Source organism: Vidua macroura, chromosome 9, assembly GCF_024509145.1.
Source record: "Vidua macroura isolate BioBank_ID:100142 chromosome 9, ASM2450914v1, whole genome shotgun sequence".
In the NCBI taxonomy this organism is placed as follows: domain Eukaryota; kingdom Metazoa; phylum Chordata; class Aves; order Passeriformes; family Viduidae; genus Vidua; species Vidua macroura.
Genome location: NC_071579.1, coordinates 9,934,107 through 9,959,246, shown reverse-complemented (window position 1 = coordinate 9,959,246; position 25,140 = coordinate 9,934,107). Strand labels below are relative to the sequence as shown.

Here is a 25,140-nt window from a genome sequence, read left to right as displayed (position 1 = left end):
CTGAAGGGAGCTAAATCACCCCGTGGAGGTCTCGACTTTACCTTTCTGTATTGATTTTGACAGGAGCCTACAATGGCAGTTATCCAAGAAGGATTCCTAGCCTTAAGTAGGTTGAAAAGTGTTGGTGGATTATGTAATGTAAAATAAAATGTGGATTTTGGGGTCTGCAGTTCTTTCTGTGATATTATGTATTCTTGTACAGCAATCTCAGTGTTCAGGACCAGTCTCAGTTTGATTGAGAGAGATTTTCTGCATATCAGGACAGCACAAGATAACACTGTGCTTCTGTCTTTCAGAATCCAGTTATTCTAAAGTACTAAAGCATGTGAGGTTTCAGGAGCTAACAGAATAAACAAGAGTTTCAGAATTTAAATCCCAGAATATTATACAACATTAATTGAAAGTTCTAAGTAACTGTAAATAATACAAAATGAATTATTCAGCAAGAATCCCACAACGCACTGAAGTAATAGCAGTGGTACTTTTCTTTCTCTGAAACCAAGCAGATCTGTCAGGAACCTGTTTCAAACACAGGGTCTCTGTTTTCTGTTTTGAAGTATTCCTGTGCAGCACTCTCCAAACATCAGCAAGTAGATCTAGAAGTAGGGCAGTGGCACATGCAGTACCTTCCACATCCTTTGGACCAGTTGCCACCCTCCCCCTGTCCTGCTCCTCAATTCCTGGAACCAGGGCAGCATGGATGGGTGCTTTCTCTGTGCATGTGTGCAATGAAAATTGAGGTCAAGTTCAGACACTGCTTTAACACTTCCTTAAGTGAGGGGACGATGAAAAGGCTGTGCAGCTCCTGGGAGGTCAACAGCAAAGCATTTCCTAAAATATCCACTTTTTATTTCTGAGCAAATAATCTATGAATTCAGTGAGAGTTTATGTGAAATACTGCCTTCTGGGAGAAGCTGTGTGCATGAACTCAAGGCCAACATTCTCGTGAGCTTTGGTAGGAGAAACACATATTGAATAGAGAGTTTATCTCTTTTAGGTACAGAAATTCCTAAGGTGGCTTTGTTGAAATCTGCTGTATGAGAAAAATGCGAAAACACTGTTGCCAAAAATAGTTGCCAATTTTGATTATTTAAATGAAACTAATTCAGATAAAACTCTTAGAGTTTCTTTTGGAATTTATGGGATAGCCACACTTCTTTCACCTTTGCTAGCGCTGGGATCCATTTGCTTACATGCCTATGATTAGTACTTAAATGGCCAAGGCTTTTCAAAAGGTGAGCAAATGTAATGGAAAATTGCAATGAAAGAATGAAATAAACCCCACAATTGTTTCTTTGATTAATGCCTTTTCATATTTTTATGCAGCTATTGTATTGTGACACAACAGAATTATTACCATATACAATTTTCTTTTTTGGTAGTTCTGTATTTGTAATAATACACTTGAAAAATATTTTTGTATATTTAAGTTCAAGAGTTCAGACCTGAAAAAAGCATGTGGGTGATTAGTGCTTTTGAGGAGTGTTGCTTAAAGATTGTAGGATAAGGATGTATGCTGGTTGGTTGTTTGTCAAAGGCAGATCAGAAATCATGTATTACAGGGAGAGCAGAAGTATTGAAGCTCAATCAGAAGTCTTTTTGGCTACTCATCAAAGACAGTTGCTATGGAAACCTAGATAATTATACAGTGATTTTCATGCTATTTTAGTTATTAATTTGGTAGTGACATAATATTTCCTTTGTTAATCTTTTTAGATTTTTCTACATAGTTATTTCTAAAATAATTAGGTCAGCATCTTTCCCATGGCTCATGCAGGGAATTCTCTGTGCCACTGATGTAATGGAATATTTAAAACTAGACACCAGCAAAATTCATAACAATTTAAATAGTCTATTTACTGTGATCTGTGGAAAAAAGTCATAAAGGTTAGAAGGTTCAATCTCAATTATCTTCTTAGTGTGAGAGGTACATTTGTACTCATCTTGTTTGCTTAAAATAAAAAATAATCAGACTAAATGATAGCTTAGAAAGCTGCCTACACAAAGCCTCTCTAAAATGGAGTGTCAACAACATTATTTATAAGCAAATTCTCCTATTTGGAATATATACAGAAATATTAAATTAAGCAGTTAAACAGTGTGATTGAGAGATTTCTGCTCTTTTATTTCACCCCGGAAAATTAGTCAGCTTCATGTACTTGTGATCTTTTCAAGCTACAAACTTTGCTCATTTGACCAGGTTGCAGGTGATTTGTTAATCTGAAAATCAGTAGCTCCAAACTGAATGTAGATAAAGGTAGGCAAAGTTAAATTTGTTTAAATTTGTATAAATTTGAAAGGCAAGATTAACTTATCCACATTTTTTGTTGTCTGTTGTAGCACACAGTATCTCAATATTTCAGTACAATATGGTGTGTACCTTTACATTATAGGTCAGGCAAATCATCCTTTGACAATTAATGTAATTGCAATTTCACAGTCTATTCTGTGTATAATATATTCTATAAATCAATATTTTAAATTGACACTGGGAAGAATTTTCAGCCTCTCTTGCAAGGCCTTTACTCTTGGTGGGAGTTAGACATTGAAGTACTTACTTACCTTTCTGAAAGTTCCAGCCTCTATCCTCTGAAGCATTTTTGTCTTTCTCTTCTAATAAATTTTTAATGCCATGCGAAGGTACTGAAACTTCAGTAATCAGAATATGCATATTTAAGGAGAGTGCAAATCATTTATTCAAAACCAAGCCCCTGCCCAAGAAGGAAATAAAATTTCACTCAGGTTCTTTCCAAATATTTTCCACAATAACTTCCATGGGATGTAAAAATCTCTCTCAGATAAAAAGTGCCGCTAATATTTACATCAATAATCTTGACTACATTTCATTAAAGATGCATTGAGAATATTAGGGAGTCACAATATTTTGGAAAACACTATGGACTCTGAATATGCAATTAGGAGAACTTCAGCTTTTATTATCATGACATCTTGCAATAGAGTAATAATATTACCAGATACCATGACAAGCAGAGCTTGTTCTGGCAGCAGAGACCAATTACCATTACAAATGGAAGAAAAAAAAGCAAATGATTTTGAGTCATATAACATTTGGACTGTTAGAAATACAATTCTAAGACTGCATCTCCATGGTGTCCTTTCTCCAGCAATCGTATTTTGAATTCTGTGAGAGATAATAAAATAAAGCTTATTGCTAATATTAACTAATTATGGCTTGTCAACACATATAAAGCAGCATGTAAAACTCCTCAAAGTTGGTCTAAATGCATTCCTGTTCTTGTTCCTTTGCAGGAACAAAGCATAAAATAGCGTGACTGTGAGGAATCTGTAATGTCTTAGTAAAATTAAAAAAAAAAAATTTAGCAAAATGTGCTTTCTGTGTCATAAAATGGGGTTTGGAGAAAATCTAGAAGTGATTGTCCAAAGAGCAAGGATAAATAAGGAATAGCAAAGAAAAATAGAATGCTATATTCCATTTAAAAACCCAAAACAATCACAATATTTTACAACAATATTTTAATATTTTTATATAAAACAATATTTTAATATGTGCAATATGCATTTGAGATGTGCATGTCTTCAAAATTATCAACACTTGACAAAGATTAATTCAAAGGAAAAATGCAGTCAGATGAAAGGATTTGACATAGGGAGCCAGGGAGGTGAACTGAGCAGGCATGCAGGTTATTAGGATGTAGGTTTTCTAGTGGCTTTCCATTGGTTTATAAACTCACAAGCTTGTAAATAGATCCTTTGCATGTGTGAAAATGTAAATGTTACACATGCAAAGGATGTTTGTTACCTTCAGAACAAGGGTGACAAGAATAACTTCTGGAAAATAAAATGCTGGAATGAAAGTTGATCTGGAGTGTAACTAGAGCCTGCAGGATGTGAAATATGTATGATCATACTGGAAAAATAAACCTTAGGTTTTGGTTTGGGTATTGGGAAGACTTAAATAAAAACAGGTAAAGTTCCCCTTAAAGGGTCAATTTGATATACAAAATAAGTGCTAGAACCCTCAGTCTTCCTCCTCTTTCCTTACAGGAAGGCATTACATTTCATAAGCTTCATTTTTTCTTTGCAGTAAAAAGAAAAACTTGATACTCACATGCTGTCTTTGAAAATATCCTATCATTTTAGACAGTAGGAAATAGAATGCCAAGTGTAACAATGGTGAGTAACTATGTTGAGAGTGTTCGTGGTAAATACTTCACCATTCAGTAGCTGGCATCAAACCATCATCACTCACAATTCCTGGCTCAAAAATAAAGCTGTCATTAGCATGCAGACTTAAAAAAAATAAATATATCTTTCATTGACTGATTCAATAGGCTGACAAACCATTTATTTTACTTTACAAAGATTTGGTGTTTGTAGTGGTTTATGCTAACACATTTAACTGTGTTATCAGATGCCATCAGTTATTCTGGTTCTCCAGTGAGCAATAGTTCATTATGGTGATTTGGGATCAGCCTAACTCTTCAGTGCTTTGTTCACTTTTGTTGTCTGTTTCACATTCCAACTATGTTTTAAGGGTGTGAAGTTAAGCAAAGTTCATATTTCTCAAATCAGAAAGTGAAGAGTTAAAAAAGGTTGATATACCTTTGGCCATACAAACAGAACTTGACACCAGCCTCCAGGAACTATTCACTCACTCTCTGTCTGTATTAAGCATAACTTTTTGGTATGTTGAAAGCACATCTCAGAGGGTTTGGCAGAGATCAGGTTGTGATACGAGATCATCTAAAAAAAAGTATTTTAATGCACTTACAATGGTTTTTAAAAGGAAACAATCACATCTAAAATGCATTTTAAAAAAATCTATTCCGACTAGCTGGTGTTCCATTGGAAATTACTATAATGTTTAGACAGATGTTTTTCAAAGAAGTGAAGAGTAGAAGCACAGAGTGCTATAGAGTGTCACACTTGGGTGATAAATACACATAAAACAGTAGTTTGTAGGTATAGACCCTTTAGGGTATAATCCAAATACACAGCACTCTGATTAGTGAGTTCTGTACTTCCACTAGCAATTAAAACCTCCTAAAAAAAAGTTAAAAGTAGTAAATTAGTTGAGTTGTGTTATCTCAGCCTCAGTAAAATAGCTAAATGTACTCAAAGGAACTCAAGTATATCCCTAAAGCTGAACATAGGCCCCCATTCTTTGCACAAGCACAGCTGTATTTTTTCCCATTGCTGGAAGTTGTGCATTTCTGCCATATGGAAGTGTATGTCAGAGTGGACGTGCCTGAGTCACAGCGATAAGGAACTAAAAATAATCACTGTTCATTAGTAAAAACTGAAGACCAAGCCATGGGTTGACTTTGTAGACTGCAAAGGTAACAGCAGGCATGAAATGTGATTGTCAGTTCCTCTGGGCACAGAACACTGTGATGACCCTGCAGAGCAAGCAGGGCATTCCCTCCTGCTGAAGGAGTAGGGGATCACACCAGAGACAAAGCTGTTTAAAGGTACCACTACATCACAGTCTGCTCTAACTGCAGGCTTTGTTCAGAACAAAACTCTTTGTGGCATTCCATTTCAGTTACTTTTTTTGTATATTTAAGGTCATTATTACCATTGGCTTTTGTACATGACAAGCCTTAGTCAACTGCTGAGAATGAGCACTTAATCTGCTTTTTGGTTTAAATACAGTCCTGTATTTTGCAAGTTTCTTTTCATTAGAGATGAGCAGAGGAAAAACAAGTAAATGCAAATATCTTATGCAAAGAAGTTAAAAATAAAGTTACTGATGAGAGGGCACAGCTACATATGGGCATGTACTTGCATTTACTAAAATTGGATAAATCACTGAATATTTCAAGTTGGAAGGAACCCATCATCGAGTCTAACTCCCTGCTCCTAAGAGGTTTACCTAAAACTAAATCATAGTTTTGGGACTTAAAGCTTTGTCCAGATGGCTCTTGAACTCTGACAGGCTTGGTGCCAGGACCACTTCCTAGGGGAGTCTGTTGCACTGCCCAAACACCCTCTCAGTAAAGAAATTTACTTCTGTTTTACCTTTCCCTGTGGCAAAAAGAATGATAGCAGGTCATCTTTTAACTGTACTCTTTCACTTGGTCTCTTTTAGTTCACTAATATTCTAAAACTGTAAAAGAAAAAACTGCACAAAATATTCAGCCAACTTTAAGGCAAATATGAAATGCTTCTTCTTGAATATTCAGAGTGAAAGTCTAATTTTATGAGTTGTAGTGTGTGTGTATAGTAAGAATAAAATCTTACTGAATATTCTCCATGGGCTAAGCAATCAAGGGGAAAACATGCCAGACAAAACATAGCAGAGATTATAGAATATGCTGTCAGTCCTGTTAGGCACAGTGATCTTCCTTCTTCTTCCTCCCTGCCTTCATCTCTCTGGTGTTGTGATCATTAATCCCATTTTCCTGACTGCTGGGTGAAGTTCCCCTTTTCACTCACGTGTCTCCTGTTTTTTGGTCATTATGACACCACCTGTGCCCTTGTTTTAGATGATGAGTATTAATCATGTATACTGTTTTTTTTCCTAAACATGCTTATGTTTGTTGAACAGTGAAACCTCACATTTCAAGAGTCTTGTGAGGTTTTGGAGTTCAATGATTTTTTGAAAAGAGTAATATGTATAGATCCGTTTGAATTTCAGCCAAAGAAATTACTAGACTTGGAAATTTTTATTCAAGCAAGCACATTGTCAAAACAGGTGTCCCAAAGAAAATTTCTCTGACTTTCAGAAAACTCTTTAAGTATTATAAGTTCAGGATTTTTCACTCAACTAAATCACCAACTAAATCACCAGATTTCAATGGAAAGCAGAGTTAACAGTAGTGAGGAGCAGGAGGAAAATGATGACAGTGAAATCCCAGAGCTTGTTGATCAAACAATTCACAGAGAGTTCAAGGTGTACAAGCCCTCTGGCTCAGGGCTAAAAAAATTGCTGGGTTTCCAAGCAGGAACTCAAACCATAGAGGAGTCTGCCCTGTAATGCATGATAGAATATATTGCTTTTATCTCCTCACAGATTATCTCCTATAATTTTCACCCCATTACACAACCTCCATTTAAGACTTCCCCCCTTTCTGGTGTTTTAGCAAACCTAAGCATTAAGTCTGGTGCTTAATTATATCTTTTTCACAGGCCAGTTGTTTCCTTGGTCACTGTCCAAAGGGTTGTCTCTAGCTGAGACTGTAGGTCAACAACGAGGTGTCTCTGAAGTAAAAATACCTCTCCAGAAGGAACGCAAACAAGGAAAATTTATTTATGTGGCACACATTTTCATGTGTGCTTCTGGTTTTTTAATAACAATTTGTTATGAAATAAAAGAGCCAAAGCATACCATATGAGTATTTAAAAAAAAACTCAGGCTATATTTTAGATTACATTGCAGTTTCCATACACCCCTTTGTATCTTGCACTCTGCAGTGACCTTTCTGCTCACCATGAATCTGCAGACAATGTTCTAAATAGACAGACTGGATATATCAGTGCACTTTTCTTGGGTCTGCCCATAAGCCACCCCTTTAAGCAGCTGTGTGGACACTCCCCTTGTAAAGCAGCAGCATAGCAAATGCTTCTGTTTAGCTCACTGCCTGTTTGAGCTGCCTTTACCTTAAGACTCTCATGGAATGTCACTTACATTGAGGACAAACTAAACATGCAGAGGGTTTACATTGTAGCCCAGATCCAGCAAACGTTGCTGGCAAGCTGCAGAGATCTCTCTGTAATTATTGGCCAGATTTTCTGTTTCTAATGTTGACAGGGAGATTACAGATCTGACAGTAACTGGTGGCCTTTGTTCTTTCCTGTATGGGTGACCTCACTGACAGAGGTACAAACACTTAGAACACCTAGGCATATGAAAGAAGCTTAGATGCTAAATTTGTGCATGTAACAGCCAAAATATTGAAGGGAAACACTATGAGAACAAAGACCACTGATAAGTCAGTGTTTTCACAGGGCATCCTGAAATGCAAGAAATGTACACCACTGTCCTCATGAGATTTGACTACAGCCTTTTATCTTAAACACTCTTTCTATATTAATAGTTTCCAGAAGGGAGGACAATAGAAAGTTTCTCATTATCCAAAGTCTCATTACCTAAAGTCTCTGGAAATTTAAGCTGGAAAGGAAAATACCACTTGTGAGCTTTCCAAAGGGCTGCTTTCCGTGCTTCATGGCTGTGGTTAAAGGGGATAAAACAAGAGGCAGTTGATTGGAGTCACTTGTAAGTTTTAGACCACTCCAGTCTGTATTTGTTACTGGTGTGAGTTTCACAGGTTAAGTACTGCAAGAAAGTCCATTCTTCCTGAATATTACTTATCTGTTATTTTCTAAGAAATTCTTTTTTGTTTATGGTGCTAGCAACCATAAAATGTTGCAGCTGGAGAAAGCTAACTTGGCTTGTCCTGAAGCAGTTGTTTCAATAGCAGCAATGAGAGCAGCAAAAAGAAGTTGCACTCAAAGTGCAGACAGATGAAAGGCTGTCAAGGAGATGTAAAAATGGATGTCAGTGTAAGGAAGATCCATGAATATCCTTAAAAATCAAATGAAAATGCAAAATCGGATAAGGAGAGAATTTTGACTTAACAATAAAATTAAATGCATTTGTCATTAAAATATGCCATGACTTGAGTTAGGTTGAAGATTAACAAAAGGTTTCTGTCAGTAGCTCACAGAATATTCTGCACGTTGGATTAGCTTTTTCTTATGCACATTTAACAAATATTCAGATGATGAATCTTTCAATTGTTAGTTCAGTTTGATTGAGGTAGTGTGGGTGGTTTGCATAACAACTGTTACACCATAAGAGTGTTTCAAAACTATTGCAAGAAACATTAAACATGATGTTCCAAAACATAACATATCGGGTGTATTAAATTAGAGGTTTGCATTTGAATTTTCCAGCACAACACATATAATTTTTGAATATTATAAATAGATTACTTAATTATTCTTCCCAAGGAAGGATAGGTATAGAATGTCACCTAATTCTGTAGCACTCTGCAGGTGAGGAGTATCTGGTGGTTAAGTAGTGAGTGCATGATTCTGTTTCCTGAGTAGTTTCTGACTCCTTGTGTGAGCAGACCAGAACCTCAGGCTCCAGCTCTTGGGTGCCACAGTGTTGACACACTGAAGCTGGGCTGCCAAAATTTACTTTGTTTACCATCAAAGCTCTGGGCAGACTGAAAGCACACACAAATACAGGTGCACCCTTGAGCTTAGAGGCTGAAGTGTGGACAGACCTGCCTGTGGAAACACACTGAGCTGAAGGCTGCCCACAGAGGGACCCTGCTTGTGCAGTCTCGATGACCAGGGCTCTGTAATTGCAGCTCCACTTCTTATCCCACTAAAGGCAGCAGCAGGAGTAGAAAGGTTCTCACTCAGATTCAACAAATATTTATATACACTTGGTCATTTCATAATACCCTATTCTGCTTAACAAGATGTTCTGCACTTGCTGGAAATCACATGGTTCCTAGGGGGAGAGTTTATTTTTATAAGTTGAGTTTTTGCAACCATTAGCTGCATATAATGTTCTGATCTTTGGGGCAGAAAAATGCTTATAAAGGACACCATGGATAAGTAATAATCATGTCATCAAACTTCATAATTTGGGATAAAGGTAAAATTGGAACAAACAAAAATGACCTTTCCATCTGAAGAGAAAGTCCAAATTAATTTCTGACATGATGGCATTGTTGTGTGGTGAAAGTAAATTCATTGCCTGTAGCTTGTGTTCCAAGTCCCACAGAACTGAAAAGTTTGATTCAAAGCCTATTGAATTAATCCAAGTCTTCCCCTTCCCTGTTGTGATTCTGAAAAAAAAAAAAAAAAAAAAAAAAAAAAGAGACAGTGTTGTATGAAAATGAATACTGGTCTCTGAAAAAAACTTACCTGGAAAAATAGAAATATTTATGTTGAACTGTCTGACGAAGTGGCATTAGAGTTGCAAAAATGTCTGAAATTGTTACAACGTTGGTCCTTTAAAATTAAGAAACCACAATGTCCAGTATCTGTTTTGTCCTGTCAGGGAATACCTTGCAGCTGATCTACTGCATTTGTTAGATCAGGTGTTGCCAACTAAGAACGGCAAGGGAATTTCTCTGCCAGTTTACTTTAACGGCAGCATGACAACCTTCATCTTTCTTTAATATTTTCTATATCCTGAAATTCAGTAATTCCTACAGCTTTAAAGCCTTTTATGTGGAATGTAAGGTGAAAATAGCATCTTCTCATTGTAATGCTTAAATTTTATATATTTTACATGATACATTGTTCCAAATTCCATCATAGTAACTTTATGAAAATTGTACATCGACTTAAACTAGTGGGTTTTTTTTTTCTATTTTAATATTGTTTATAGAAAATAAATTAGAAAAACGCACTGACTTCAGAAAAGACCTGAGAAGAGGCACAAGTCTTGGAAAGAATTGAAGCATTTGGTTTTTAGCAAGTTGAAACCTCCTCTTCAGGGTTTTTGGATGGGATTAACATTTTATTATTGGTCAGAGTATTTTGTGACTGTTGCTTCACTCTTTTACTTGCTGCAGTTTCTGCTCATCCCTTGTTCTTTTTGTTTGCCTCTTCATTATTTACACAAAAGAGTCAGGGTTTCTGTCAGAAAGCATCAGGTTTTTGGGTCACAGGTAGGGTGATTACCAACACTTTCACATTCTGCATGTATTGTCACTCAGAAGTCAACAGACAGTATTTCCACATGAATCTGATACAGGAATGAAAAAGAAATGCACTTTAATGTCACTCCAGTTATATTAGTATTCAGCCCGGAGTTTGTGAAAATTGCATGTCTAATGATTGTATGAATACTAAATCTCCACACTGAGAATTGCTGTTCCATAATGTCTAATTCTAAAATGTGGGACAAAACTGCATCTGGCTCTACATGATGTTCTAGAGAAGACTGAACACCCCACAGAGACAATTTCTTGTATGAAAAACTGTTTTCCTCTGTAAAAAGCAGGGCATTCTCCAAATACAGCATTAGTCCCAGCACCATTTTCATTTCAAGGATTTAAGACTGGCACCAGCTTAATATTAACAACTTTGGCAAGTAGTGAGCACCTTTTGCCAATTTTAAGCAAGACCTCTATAAATTTACCAGACTTTTATGAGATATTATATCTTCCAGAGTAAGACTAAAGAATAAACTGTTCTATAGGCATATTTTATTTTGGTGTAGAGATTGAGGAAGTTTCCTTAAGCAATTACAGTCACTATAGTGGTAAAATATGTCTCAAATGCTTGTCTGTATTTCCTGGGAAGTCAACATGGTCCTTTTCTTCAGTATTTCACTGTATTTGTACTTTAGCCATGAATATTTACTAGAGTTAGTGGTCTGTCAACAATTTTATTGACTGTTCATTCCAATTTTTCTCATAAAGAAAAAAGAAGAAATCTGTGATAGTAGGCTCATAAATTGTTGAAATAACATTAATAACAATTGGCAGTATAGGACAATCAAAAAATGAGAGTTTAATTTCTAATTTTTGCTAGCATCACAATTCTCTGGTAGGATATGAGGAAATTGTTTAGAGTTTTAGATGTGAGAAACTATTGAGGACATTTGCTTAAGCAGGATTGCTACTCTTGTGAATTATTTCAGGTGTAGGTTCTGTAGTACAGAAGCACTGAGCCTTTGCCACAGAATCACACTGAATCTGAGCAAATGAATCCATGTTGATTTCAACACATTCATTAGCTATTCCCTTCAGCCAGCTGCTGCAAACATGGCAAAGTAATTACACAAGGTGGAGCTCAAAGGTACAGCTCCAAAGAAAAGTGCTGGCAGTTGCTGCCTAATCCTCAGCACACAGAAGCAGCTCTGACTTTTGGCTCAGCCTCTAGTGCATTATTTTAGGCCTCAAGAAGCTGTATGTGTAAACAATAATTTTCTCTAGAAATGAAAATGTAGAAATTAGATTAATTTGTCAGCGCTGAGAAATGAAAATATAAATTGATATCAAATAGACTCTAAACAATTGGTTATAAATAAGGATAGTTATGTACAATATTTGCAAAATACCATCCAAATGGTTCTTGTTACATCCATTTCTGTGACATGCTTCTGCAACGTGATAAAAAACTGTCTCAGGGATTATTTTACTCTGCAGTATTTATTTCTGTAGTGCATGTAGAGACAGCTTATTTACAAGCAGGAGTTAGTTTTGGCACATAAGATACTCAAGCAAACAAAGATTCCTGGAACTAGAAAGAAAGCTTCCAGTAAAACAGAGACTGAACTCTCAATAGTTCAAATAATACCCAAACTAAACATTACCAGTCTTCAGAGATTACATGTTATTCTCTTTACTTTTTGTTTTTCAAGTGCAGTGGTAGCAGAGTGTTTGGAAAGATACTTCTGTCCTCTGGATGTTTGTAATACATTTTCTGATACTACGTTTGCTTCAGCAGACACTTAGTTTGGCTTTCTGTGGGTTTTTTTAGAAATAGAAATCTCCTCTGCATTGAAGCAATTTTGTTCTGGAAAAAAACCCATATTTGTGCTGAATTGTGAGTGCCTCCCTTAGATCCATTGTGAAAAGACAACCTTCCTGAATTCACAGGAGTCCTAAAATTGGCATAGAAGGTGCTGAATTTGCCTTATTTGCCCACAGCTAGGGACTCTCTGTGTACTGATTATTACAGTGGTTTATTTTCTCCACAAAAACAAGTAGGTGTCAGCATTGCCTTTACTGTACATTCCTTTCCTGCTTGTAATAATTTTGTTTATCCAAGGATGACTAAATTACTTACCTTCAGGAGATGAAAGAGGAAAAGGAAGCAAACAAGGAGGTAAAAATATCACCAAAAATATCAAAACAGGCAAAATATGAAGCCTGAATTACTGCACATTTCATAATGTCAGGAAACATAAGAAAGCAGCCAAGAACATGTGTATTTTTACGTGCAGAATTTATGCTAAAAGTAATGATTAACACCTCATTTCTGAAAAAGAAAGCTGATACTATTCATCTAAGGAATTGGGATGTATTAAAAGATGTCAATGAGTTCTGGGGAATGGAATAACTAATCCATGTGGACTTGGCTTCTTGGGCATCCACTGATGTTCCACTGCACTCTCTCTAAGGTATAATCAGGTAATTCCCAAACAGATGGGAATGTGCTATCAGTGCTGAGTAACATTTCTCTAAAGGCATAGTTGGTGAGCTGAAAGTGTAATATTCTTGGGAGAGTAGTCACAGAGATAATATTTTAATTTTTAATTAGACTTCCTTAAAGCTGTCTCTTTGAAAATCAGTTTTTTTCCTGCAGTTTGTGCTCTCTGGCTCCAGTAAAGACAAACAGCAGAGCACCAAAACACCCAGACTTGGTAGCCTGATTCTGGATTTATCATTCCCATGTGCAGGGTGAGGGCTTCAAGCTGAATTTCTTCTTCAGCAAAGAAGCAGCTCCCTTGTCTTGCTGACTTTAATATTGTTAACTAAATTTGGGCAGCTCTGGCTCATGCCCACTAAGTTCAGTGAGAAACATCTCAAATCCACAATATTTTTGATCAGGCACATTATTTTGATGGCTTCAAGGAATAGGAATACATAGAATTGTAAAGGGGTAGAGCTGATCAAATGAAGTCTTGATCTTACTAAATTCAACAGGAATTCTATTGTTCACTTGGAAAAGGTTGAAATGGTTCATGGTATATTACCTTATTTCAATTCAGCCCAAGTATGATTGGGTGGGCTGGCTATGGAAATATTAATAATAACAACAACAACAATAATTCAAGACCTGAATTTTCCTGTCATCAAGCTATTAAAAATGTTAAGGTTTTATAAAAAAGCAAGAAATAAACAAACAATTTTAATTCCTTGAAAATTAGAAAAAAAACAGCCTGATGGTATCAAATTTTTATATTTTAATCCATCCTGTCAGATACAAGAAGTAAAGCTGACCCTTTTGCATTTACAAACACCAAGCAATTTCACAGGTATGAGCACCAGAAAAACCACATTTCTACCAATGATAGGCTCATGCATTATGGTTCAATACAACCCCATCTGCAGATATTTAATCTGCTGAGGGCAATGGTGTAAAAGTCTTGTTGGAGGGGAACCATATCCCTGGCTCAGTGTAACTTGCTTTTCTGGCCCTTATGAGCTTAATTCCTCAAATTATGGTTATGTATTTCTGGGATATATCCACAAAAGGCAACTAGAGAGAAGAAAATACACACAGGTGAATAGGAATAATAAAAATAAAGAATTAAAAATCCATCTCCATTCTGCTTTTAAAACAACATGTAACTTATGTGAATATTGATATTAAAATAGCTCATTTTTCCATGCTTCAATGCCTTTACAATTTACTTCATTATTTCATATTAAAACTAGAAAAGCCTTTTGAGAAACTTCCGTGTCTGAGACCAAAAGAAAGCTTCATTAGCATAATTACTTACAGTCCTTCTGTTAGTATTTTCAGGGATAAAAATATAATTATCCTTTTACTAAAAAAAACCCCAAAAAAACCTCCAGCAAAACTGTGAACATAGTGAAATAATGGAAGATCTAGATTACAACTCCAGTGAAAAATGTGGGATGAACTGGATAGGAATATAAATATCAGTTCTGACTGAAGTATGAAACTTAGGCAAACAACAGGGAAAAAAACCCACCCTTTTTAGAACATTTTGAGATGTGTGAAAACTACAAATGCTAGAACTGTGAAAAGGAAACAGGGAATTTGATCCATATGTTCTGGAAATGCCACTGCCCACAGCTAAATTATATTTGGAGAACAGAACAGAGAAAAGAAGAACAACTGCTAACACTGTTATAAACACAGGGTCTCCCTGGTGATGCAAAGGTCTTCCCATGGCAGATACTAATGAGGGACTCTTACCATCTGGATCCCATATATGAAGAAATACTATTTAGTATGTTCTAGAATAATTACTGAGGAATATGATTTATTAATTATTTATCTAATTCTCTGAGGAGAAATCATCCTGCTAGCTCCAAGGGGAAAAAGTGCTGTTCAGGGTGGTTCACACATTGGGGTTTTTTTTACATAGTTGAATATAATTTAAAAGCCTGAACTGAACTAAGTAATTCCACTGTATCAGAGAAGATAATATTTTAAGCTTGGGAAGCTCTTTGCCATGATACATATTTACAAAGTGAAATATTTTTGAAATTTGCAGTGTTTGAAATAGCAGGATGACCTGTAGAGAGATTCTGTTACAGATTCTGTTACCAAAAGCACACCCTGCTGATTCCAAGAAAAATAATTGCCAGTTAACTTGGGCTGCTGTTTACTTCTTCTCAGGAATGTGTGACTGGAAGGGGTGAACTCCACTTGCTCTGCTATTACAGGCCCAGCCAAGCCCCGTATTTCTATTCTGTACTTTCAGTGAGCAGAAACTCACCAATTGCCACCTCCCACTTCCTACCTGAAGGCTGACCCTGGATGCTCTTTCCTCTGATAATTCATTAGTCTGCAGTTCCCACATTCACTTTATTCCAGTCAGTACCCATTTGTGCCAACAGTAACCTCCCAATGTGCAACCAGCTCTCAAAACTGGTTCACATCAGTAACTTTGCCACAGAAAGGGCCAGGGACCAACATAAAGAGAGACAGATTTACAGAAAGCTGTATGTGCACTTTTCTTGGCCACGGCAGCAAACCTCCCTGAAAAAGTTGAAACATATCTATAAAAAATGTTGAATGGTGGCAGCTCTATACCATCTGTTTTGTTCTGGTTTAGAAAGGAATTGCATCAATCCATGATGTTCTATATACCACCTCTCCTTCACAACAGCCAATAAGCAAAACCTAGCAACAGTTGTGCCTATCATATTAGAATAATCAAAAGTGTGTTTCTTTTATTACAAATGATACTTGAAAATTGTAACAATATAGCTCTTCTGGTTTGATACTAATTTTTACTTTTCTTTGAAAAAATGTTTTTGCTAAGCAATTTATGAATTCTGAAAATAGTTCTCTGCACCTATAATCATCAAGCTTGAACAGTTTTTATTTTTCATGTCTTTATTCATTCTTTTCTACGTAGTATTTGTGGAATTCAGCATCTGGAACGAGCAGGAAACAGGTTGACTCTCTTTGACTCCCTTTATTTCTGCATAGTGACATTTTCTACTGTGGGCTTTGGGGATGTTACACCCAAGATATGGCCTTCAAAGCTGCTTGTTGTCATTATGATCTGTGTTGCTCTTGTGGTGTTGCCCATACAGGTAAATGTGGATTTTTTTTTTCTCTTTAGAATTGTTTTGAAACAATTACTGAAAAAATAACTGAAACAATAACTGAAATAATAACTTAACAATAACTTATTGTTACTATTATTATTGCACAGAAAATGTCAGAAAAAAGAACCATCTATCTCTCCTATTATGCTTTTTTTTTCCCTTTTCCCTGTATGTTCTCCTATACTCTAGATTTATACTAAAAAACAGGGCACTGATAACAGTTTTCAAGTGCTGATGAAAGTTTTTTGCATTGGTCATGTACCACAGAGGCCTTCCTTTATCCTGAGATATGGGTTTGTTATTAATGGAGCAATTACAAAAAAACCCCACAACAGTAGCCAGCACTTTCTTTATGAGTACAGCTTTTCCTCTGCAGGCTCTCCCTGTTTCTAATCTTGGTTCTCTCCACTTCCTCTCTTATTCTTACAGCTCAGTGCTAACTTGAAAAAAATCTCATTAAATCTGCAACTCAAGCAAATTGGGTTCACAGCTGTGTATGGAACACATGCACACTGAGCCAGCAGCACATTTAGGAATTTTTCATGGCTGCCTAAGTTTAGGACTTCTAACAGTTTCAACAGGGAAAGAGCAATTTATGAAAATCCAAGTACTTCAAGGAGTCAGTCAGCTTTATTAAATTTGTAACAAGCATTTTCCAGCTCATTAGGTGAAGCTGGATGACAGAAACCCTGAGGTTACATGGGAAACCCTGCCAGGATGTTCACTGTTGCACACGTGGTGATCACCCAGCCCTTGTGCCAGAAAAAGAGGATGTGGGGAGACACTCTGTGTTTTTATCAAAGCTTACAGTAGACCTGCTAGACCATGAAGCTCCAAAGTTTCTCACACAGCCATAGTTTCCAGTCTCTGCTTCTTTGGCAGAGAACTAAAGCTCAGTGTGGGCAGACAACACATAAACCCTAGGAGGGCGGAAGCTCAAGCTTTCAGCATTAATTTTCTTGATGTTATTTAACACTCTAATTAAATATTGAATGTATGTATTCATAGCCATATGCACCAACACAATTATATTCTCACTCAGTGAAAAATTAGCAAAATATATATTCTATTGAAAACCAAAATGTGCTCTGTTTAAGAAATTTGGAATTTCCTGGGACATAGAAATTTCATCCTTAAGGTGGTTCTGATACATACTTCAGGTCCGAGAGCTCCACAGGAGCAGTAAATAACCTAGAATCGACTGGAATTTCATATAAATTTATCTATTATTAGCTACTTTATTTTATACCTTTGTAGTGATAATGGGGCTTCATATAGTTTTCCATACACATAATGGAGTGGGAGGCATTCTCTCCTGAGCCCTGCAATGAAATGAAATCAGTTATTATTCACGATTCAGCCTCTCCATCAGTGCAATGTGGAGGAGAAAAAGATGCTATCACACAGCCATACAGTTAAATTGATCTCAGTATCAAGCATGTGTTACTTACAAGAATCTTTGACCTGGTATTTGTATGTTTCTTTACAGACTGTTACAGTATTCTCATACCTGCATATATTGTTCAGCTGGCAAAGGCAAACCTGCTGTATTAGCAGCTGCTGTGTATTTAACTTGTATCTAAAATTGTAAGGCAGATAAGAGAGTTTACAGAACATCACCTTCAGAACACTATAAAATCTCTGGGAAGAATTATTGCCCGAACTAAGAAAAAAAAATGGTGCCTCTTTCCAAGTATATTCACAGTATGTGTGTGGAAACTTAACCTTTCATATAAGGGAAGCAATTATGTCACAATACTAGAAAAAGAGAGCTAGAAGGCATAAATTACCTAAAGGAATAAGGTACTAGCCTTCATTCTTTTCTAAACTCCTGTGATTTAGTATAATCCGATGGTATTTTAATGAATTTTCACTGCTGTTTGTGTGTGTTAGATTCTGGCACTAATGCTGTGGTTTGTGATCACCTTATTAGAGAACATTTTACAAAGAAAAAGATATTGGGGCTAAGGGCAGCTTTTCACAGGGGCGTGGGATGAACAGTGCAACATTGTGAAGTCATGATAGAGTTGTAATGCTCACCTACTGGGCTCTATTGCACTGACAATCAGCATCTCTTGCAGTTTGAACAGCTGGCATATTTGTGGATGGAGAGGCAAAAGTCTGGAGGAAACTACAGCAGATACAGAGCTCAGACGGAAAAACACGTTGTGCTGTGTGTGAGCTCTCTGAAGATTGACTTACTCATGGATTTCTTAAATGAATTCTATGCCCACCCCAGACTGCAGGTACTGAGAATGGAAAAAAAACCCCAAACAAATAAACCCCTCAAAACACTTCATTTGTTTGTTGTTTTGGTTTTTGTTTGTTTTTTTGTTTGTTTTTTTTTAAGAAAAGTTTCTGAAATTGTTTTTAATTAGTAAAACTGTTTTTGGGAATAGATAGGTGAATTGGGAATCTATATCTGCAGTAAGAAGCTGAGATACAGAGTTTGGAGGCATTTTAAATTGAGGTATTGAGGGGAAAAGAGTAAATAGGTAGAAATAGTGTCTTGTTGAATTGTGCCAGTCTTTTTAGAAACAGGTATTTCCATGCAAATTCCTTAGATTCTGCCCTAAAACAGAAAATAAATGAAAGCTACTCAATTTATTTTTTCCCCATTGTTTTGGGACTGGATCCAAAAATCCTCACAATTAAAAACATCCTTTGGTTTTCACGTTTTGCTTTGTTTTTTGCCAGCGTTAGGAATCAGAATGGGTCAGGTTGGAAGGCTCTACTGGGGATCATCTGGTCCAACCTCCCTGCTCAGGCAGGGTCATCCTAGAGCACATTGTACAGGATTGCAGAGATAAGATCCTCTTGGAATTGTGGAAATTAAGAAATAAATTCATGTACTTTAAAGGACAAAGATGTTGACAGAATACACAGATTTTGTTAGTGTACACATATTCCCTAGGTAATGCAAACTTGTCATATGGCTGATTTGGAACATCTAGAAACTTATTTCCATGAGATATCAATTTGGATTTTTTATCATTGTCTTTGCTACAGACTCTCCCTTTTAGTAAACCTTCTCTGTGTCTTTTGCTAAGTTACCTGTGGTATCATGCTTCATTAAATACTGCAAGAATCACACAAATACAACTCTCAAATGGCTGAGCAGCAATTTGCCAAATCCCAAATCCAAAATATTCCCCAAAACAATTAGCTAGTAAGAGGCATAAGCAATTGCACAAAGAAATCCAGTCCTTTATAGATACAAACACAAATTGAAACACAATATTTCGTTAACTAAGCTGAAGAATGAGCCAGGCTCTGTGATACACTAGAAACAAAGAAGAAAAGCCTTAATACTACACAGGTAATTTAAAAGGGCTTATATACATTCCCTTCACAGCTGAAATTGAGTTGGACTCAGTGATCTTGGAGATCTTTTCCAACCTTAATGATTCTGTGCACTGAGAAGCTGAAGGATACAGATGGTGCACTGCATCCAGTGCCATTTTGCTTTCTGCAGAAATCTCTGTGTTGCAGAAAGGAAGATTTTTATGACCAGCCTGGCCTAAGCTCTCACTCTCCTCTCCCACATTCCATTTATCCCTCCTTTTCATTTGTGCACTTATGGATCCTTCAAACAATTTTTGCTTTTCCTTTTCCAAGTAGCACAGGAAGCAGTTTGGATTGGCCCATTAATGTGAAGGAGGAATTTTGAGGAAATAAATTCTGCCTGTCAGCGTCTTACCCGAGACATTTTTGACATCTCAAGTCACTGTTGACTCATTCTCCAGCAACATTAACCATGACTATTTCCCCTTTTTTTCCTTTTTTGACAGGACTATTATGTGGTTATTTTGTGTCCTACGGAGATGGATGCTCAGGTCCGAAGGGTGTTACAAATCCCAATGTGGTCCCAAAGAGTTATCTACCTGCAAGGCTCAGCCCTAAAAGATCAAGACCTATTGAGAGCTAAGTAGGCAAATGTTGACCATTCTTTTTTACTTTTTCATTCATACTGTTTGATAAATAACTTTAGCAAGCAAGAAAATCTGTGCTAGAAGGAAAGTCATGTTTATTTAGAAGGCGAAGCAAAGCTCTTTGATAGAACTTGTTTTTCTTAATATCTGAAATTTTGAACCCAATGTACAGTTTTGGTTTTTTAAGTTCAGCCTGGTAACATTAAGCAACTGTTCTGCTATACATACCTGAACTCTTCAGGGCCCTCCTCTTACCACATACTTCCACCACTTCTAAGAGATGCTCTCTGCCAATTAATAGCATGACATTTATCAAAACACATCAGTCAAGCACAGTTCCTCACACACACCTCCCCCCAGTGCTCAATCAGTTGAGCTGCAAAGGAATTCACAGTGGAATTCATGCAGAAGGGTCATCTCTTTAAACTCTCCAAAGAGAGGGAAAGGTGATTCTTAGAAAATAACTGATTTAACTCATCTGCATTGCTCTGTGTTGTAGATAACTAAAATTAAGCCATTACCTGTCTGGCTATTTGTTTCATTCTTTACCTGAGGGGAATTATTTCCAAGAATCTCATCTGTGAGAAGCTTCATGAGCAGTATTACCTTCTCAGACTTCTGCCACTGAAAAAACCAGTTTTTAAAATTTGACAAGACAAGAAAGCTTTGTTCAGGATTAGAAATTTTCTTTTGGAGAGATCCTACTTTCTTTTGTTTTTTTTTCTTGCTTTCTTGCTGATTTCAAGAAGGAATTCATATGTGGATTTAGCTGACATTTGTTCTACACATTACAAGAATTAAAATTAGGCTGTTCCCTAAATATAATCTTGAATTTCACTTATAATAACCTGGAGGTAGTCAGCTGTGGAACTGTGCTTTTTCCTGCAGAACATGTAATTGAATGTACCTGTCACAGAATAATTTTCAACCTCTCCTGAGGGAAGAAGTATAGTGGGAATTTAATAGAATGTTGGATATGAAACCAAGTACCCAGTACCCAAGATGTTTGGTGTATTTCTTTTTAATGAGAACATAATGTACTGAGGAGCTTACAAGGCACATGATAAAATTATTCTAATAAATAAAGTTATGTTTACCAACAGCAGCAAAATAATCAATAAGGGTCTCGCTATCAAAATGTAGCCATATATTATATGGGAACCAATGTCAAAATAACATGATAAAGGTAACACCAAAATACCAACAGCTGGGTGACTGCATCAGTACTGAATAGCCAATTAACAAAACATTTTTGCAAAAAAATCTCATCTAATTTTACTGAATTTTCTTTGCTATAACTTTGGTAAAGACCTTGTCTTCCCAGTACTACTCCTTTGCTTAGCTGAAATTACTCATAGAGCTCCCATGATTTCTTCTAATCAAAGACATAGTGAACTGGAATAGTTCATTTAATGCATATATACACAGAAATGTCTGTTATTTATGCCAAACACATAATTCTTGTACATCTACCCAACTTTCTGCTCTCACTAGGCAAGACAAGTCTATTATCTGTCCCCTCTTGTTCATTCTTACCAGTAATAACTTGTGCATATTTCACTCTTACACACCAGACAGGCTGGTGCTGTTTATTCACCTTCCATATTCATGACAGATAAATACTTTGCAAATTAAGTTTGAGGCCACTCTACTTGGACACAACTTTTACTGTCCCCAGTGTAAGAAATGAGAACAGACTCAAATTTGTGTTCTGTTTCTCTGTGCAAGACTCTGACTGTGAGACACGAGTCCAGAGAGTACCTGCTTGGGCTGTGACAGGTTTGTCTCCTCTCTTCCAGGATGGACAATGCTGAAGCCTGTTTCATCCTGAGCAGCCGCTGTGAGGTGGACAGGACAGCAGCTGTAAGTTGGGGAGGGAGAAATGAGAGGATGGACAGGTTTTACTGCCCTTACTCCCTCTCAGCTCTTTTTTATGCAACAAGGGCAGAACAGCATAGAAGTACTCTCATAGTAGATACATAGATACATTGATAACTGGTCATTAATCACTTCCAAGAATGGTACTCTGTCAATATTCAAAGTACTTGAACTGCTCTAGATATTCAATTTAATCAGTTGTATTTATTAAATCAGAAAAGAGACATCAACTGACTGGTATATTCACAACTAATGAAGTAAAGCCTGAACTCAACTTTATAAATAAATTTGTGACTAATACAAGTAACCAATATATATGAGACTATTTGACCATTTTTCATATTGGCCAATTTAAAAAATGAAAAATGGCAAGATTCTTTAAATAAGTTTCTATGGGTTTGCCCATGCTGGTTGTTATTTGCAGTCAGGTAAGTTACTGTCCACAAATAAACACAGCTAATACAAACTTCTGTGCAGTGCCTCTGTGATAAAAGAATAAAACTGTATGAACTAGAACTCTTCCAGCTAATGAGATTATCTACTGATCACAGATATCCAGAAAAAAAATTTCACTGAGGATGAATTTATGAACATAACTTGAAATCTTTCACCATGTGCACTACAATAAATTATTGCAGTGTTGCCTCATTCAGTTCAATCTTGAACTCCAAAGGGGTTCAGTATTAGTCTGAATATCCCCAAAGATGCTTATAAACTGACTAACAGGACAGAACCAGTATTTATAATTCAGTAATTATGTTTTAACAATCTCAACTAAAAATACTGTTTTGGTGCTACATTGTAAGAAATAGCAATTATTTTTCTAAATGTTGAAAAGAGATACAGTAAAAATGGGAAATGAGAGCTTTGCATTATATCTGTAGCATTACTTAATATATCTTCTATCACTTATTACTTCATCTGGCATCAGAACTTTGTTAAAAGATCTTAGCGAAAGATCCTGTTCTGGACCCATCCCTTGCAGAAATTCACTGAGTTCCCTGAGACATAAACCTGTGCTCCTGCTATAACATTTAAACTTACTGACCTAAGGACTTTGAATTTGATTAATCAGCAATAGACTCCTGAAAACACAGCAGTGAAAGCCACTGAACTGGCAGTAAGTAATCCCAGAGCAGTCAAGCAGGCAGACCTACTGCTTGGAAGTGACAGAGGGTGTGGGGTATTTAAAATTAAGAACAAGCAAGAGTTCTTGCAAATACCTGGAAAAATACCTGTAACTTGTAGGAGACTGAAAAATTCCAAATTAGCCCAAGTGTCTTATCTAAATCAGCCATGAATTCAGAATAAATCAGCTACAAGATCTCATTTCGCACAATGCACTTGAGAGTTGCACAGTGGTTACAAACAGGAAATCCCATAAAATCAGTGTGTGATTTACACTGCACTGGGAAGGTTTATGCAGCATTAAGGACAGCAACACCACCAGTCAGCTGTTCATCTCTGCTCATAACTGCTTCAGAATTTATGCAAAGAAAAGACAATTTTCAGCTCTGCTGGACTGTGCTGTAGGGCAGCAGTGGGCTCTGCATGGAGCTCCCAGAGCTCCCGTCCATTGTGGCCAGCATGGTGCAGGTTTGGCTCTGGAGCCATGGCCCACTGCAGCTCTTCCTTTCTGCCCTCAGGAAACATCAGAATGGTACCTGGCACACTTCAGCTGCCACTACAGACTTCTATCAAATCTCATTTCTCTTTGTACCTGGAGCACACAGACAGGCACATCTCACCAAAGACTCTCTCCTGGTCCCTTCCCCTGGGCCACAATGATATTTCAGGGTCAGTGGGATCTGAAGCTTTGAAACAAGGTGTCACCTCTCTGCCTTGTTATCTCTTTTGCTCTCAGATTACCTTTTCACAGAGAATGCAATTATTTATACTGCAAGTAGAAAATTCTTAAATTTTTAAAAAAATATTTTGTCTTGCTGCCCCCTAGGGCTGTGAAATGAAATTTATTGGATTTCCTACACTGCTCCAGCCTCATGTTAGTGTACAGAAGGTTTGTTTGTCACAGGGCTGAAGGAAGTTCAGCTGTCATCCCAGTAACAATCTTTATAAGTACCACTGATTTTCCACCCTGCTGTTGTTGAGAAGCTGACAAACTGCTAAAAGATCCTTGGATGCTCTCCTGTGCATGACAGCTGTCAAAATAAAAGGAGGAGATTCCTGACCAGAAGAGCTGTTGTTACTCAAGTGATTTTTTGATGCCCATGAGGGTTTTTATCCCCCCAGCTACAGTGCTCAAGCAGATTTACTCATTTGCCATGGATACCCCTGGCTGTTCATTGCTTGCTATTTTGTTAGTTAATAACTTCTAGTGACAACACTTCTACTGTTGCTGAAAGCTTTGTTCTCAGGCTTTCTGAAAATTCAGAGATGGTCCAATTCAAGCTTGCACCTTTTTTTTCCCCCTTCATTAATCAAATTGTGTGACTCTGCTGTACTGGTAATCTAAATTACAATGCCTTAATGGCATCGCAATACAGTTGCAAACATAGTAGGATATAACTAATTTATCAAGTTATGTGTGGCAAAAAAAGATTCAATTAAGAGAACTACTTTAAAGTACATATTAAATAAATTTCCTTGAGTTCTTATGATTTAAATACACCCACTTTAAAACTTGCAGCTTTTCATACATGAACTTAAATATCACCTCTGTATTAATCACCATTTGTATCTGTGGTAATTTTTTGATCACTGACTGCAGTTCATTGTGTGGAGGTGATGTAGAAGAGAATATATTTTTTCACTCACCTTCCAAAGAAACAAATACTTAATAATGGGAACAGAAGCATAATGTCGTTTCAGTTACCTCTGTTTGTTGTGTGTACATATATACCATATATTGGGAGAAAGGTTTTTAAAGTGACTGCAATATAGCATAGAAATTGCTACATTTTAAAACAGAGAGACACAATACTGTATGAAGAGACTGAATCTCTTCAAACAGTATGAAGAGACTAAGAAATCACTTAAGGTGCCTACCTGTATTTTTCTTTCTTTCCCCTGTACTGCTTCTTCAGAGTGGAATTTGGGAGAAGAACTGAGCAAAAAACTTGGGAACCAAATAACCAGCTTTTGTACACAAA

General features: G+C 36.7%; 1 protein-coding gene across 1 annotated transcript in view; it reads left to right on the top strand.

Annotated features, from left to right (window-relative positions):
• Positions 1–25,140, top strand: part of KCNT2 (potassium sodium-activated channel subfamily T member 2) — a 115,445-nt gene that overhangs the window by 46,961 nt on the left and 43,344 nt on the right. Inside the window, exons 10-13 of the mRNA XM_053985768.1 lie at positions 16,025–16,205; positions 18,302–18,466; positions 20,012–20,148; positions 21,952–22,015. Coding sequence (XP_053841743.1) covers positions 16,025–16,205; positions 18,302–18,466; positions 20,012–20,148; positions 21,952–22,015 — 547 coding nt within the window. The remainder of the gene's footprint in view (positions 1–16,024; positions 16,206–18,301; positions 18,467–20,011; positions 20,149–21,951; positions 22,016–25,140) is intronic.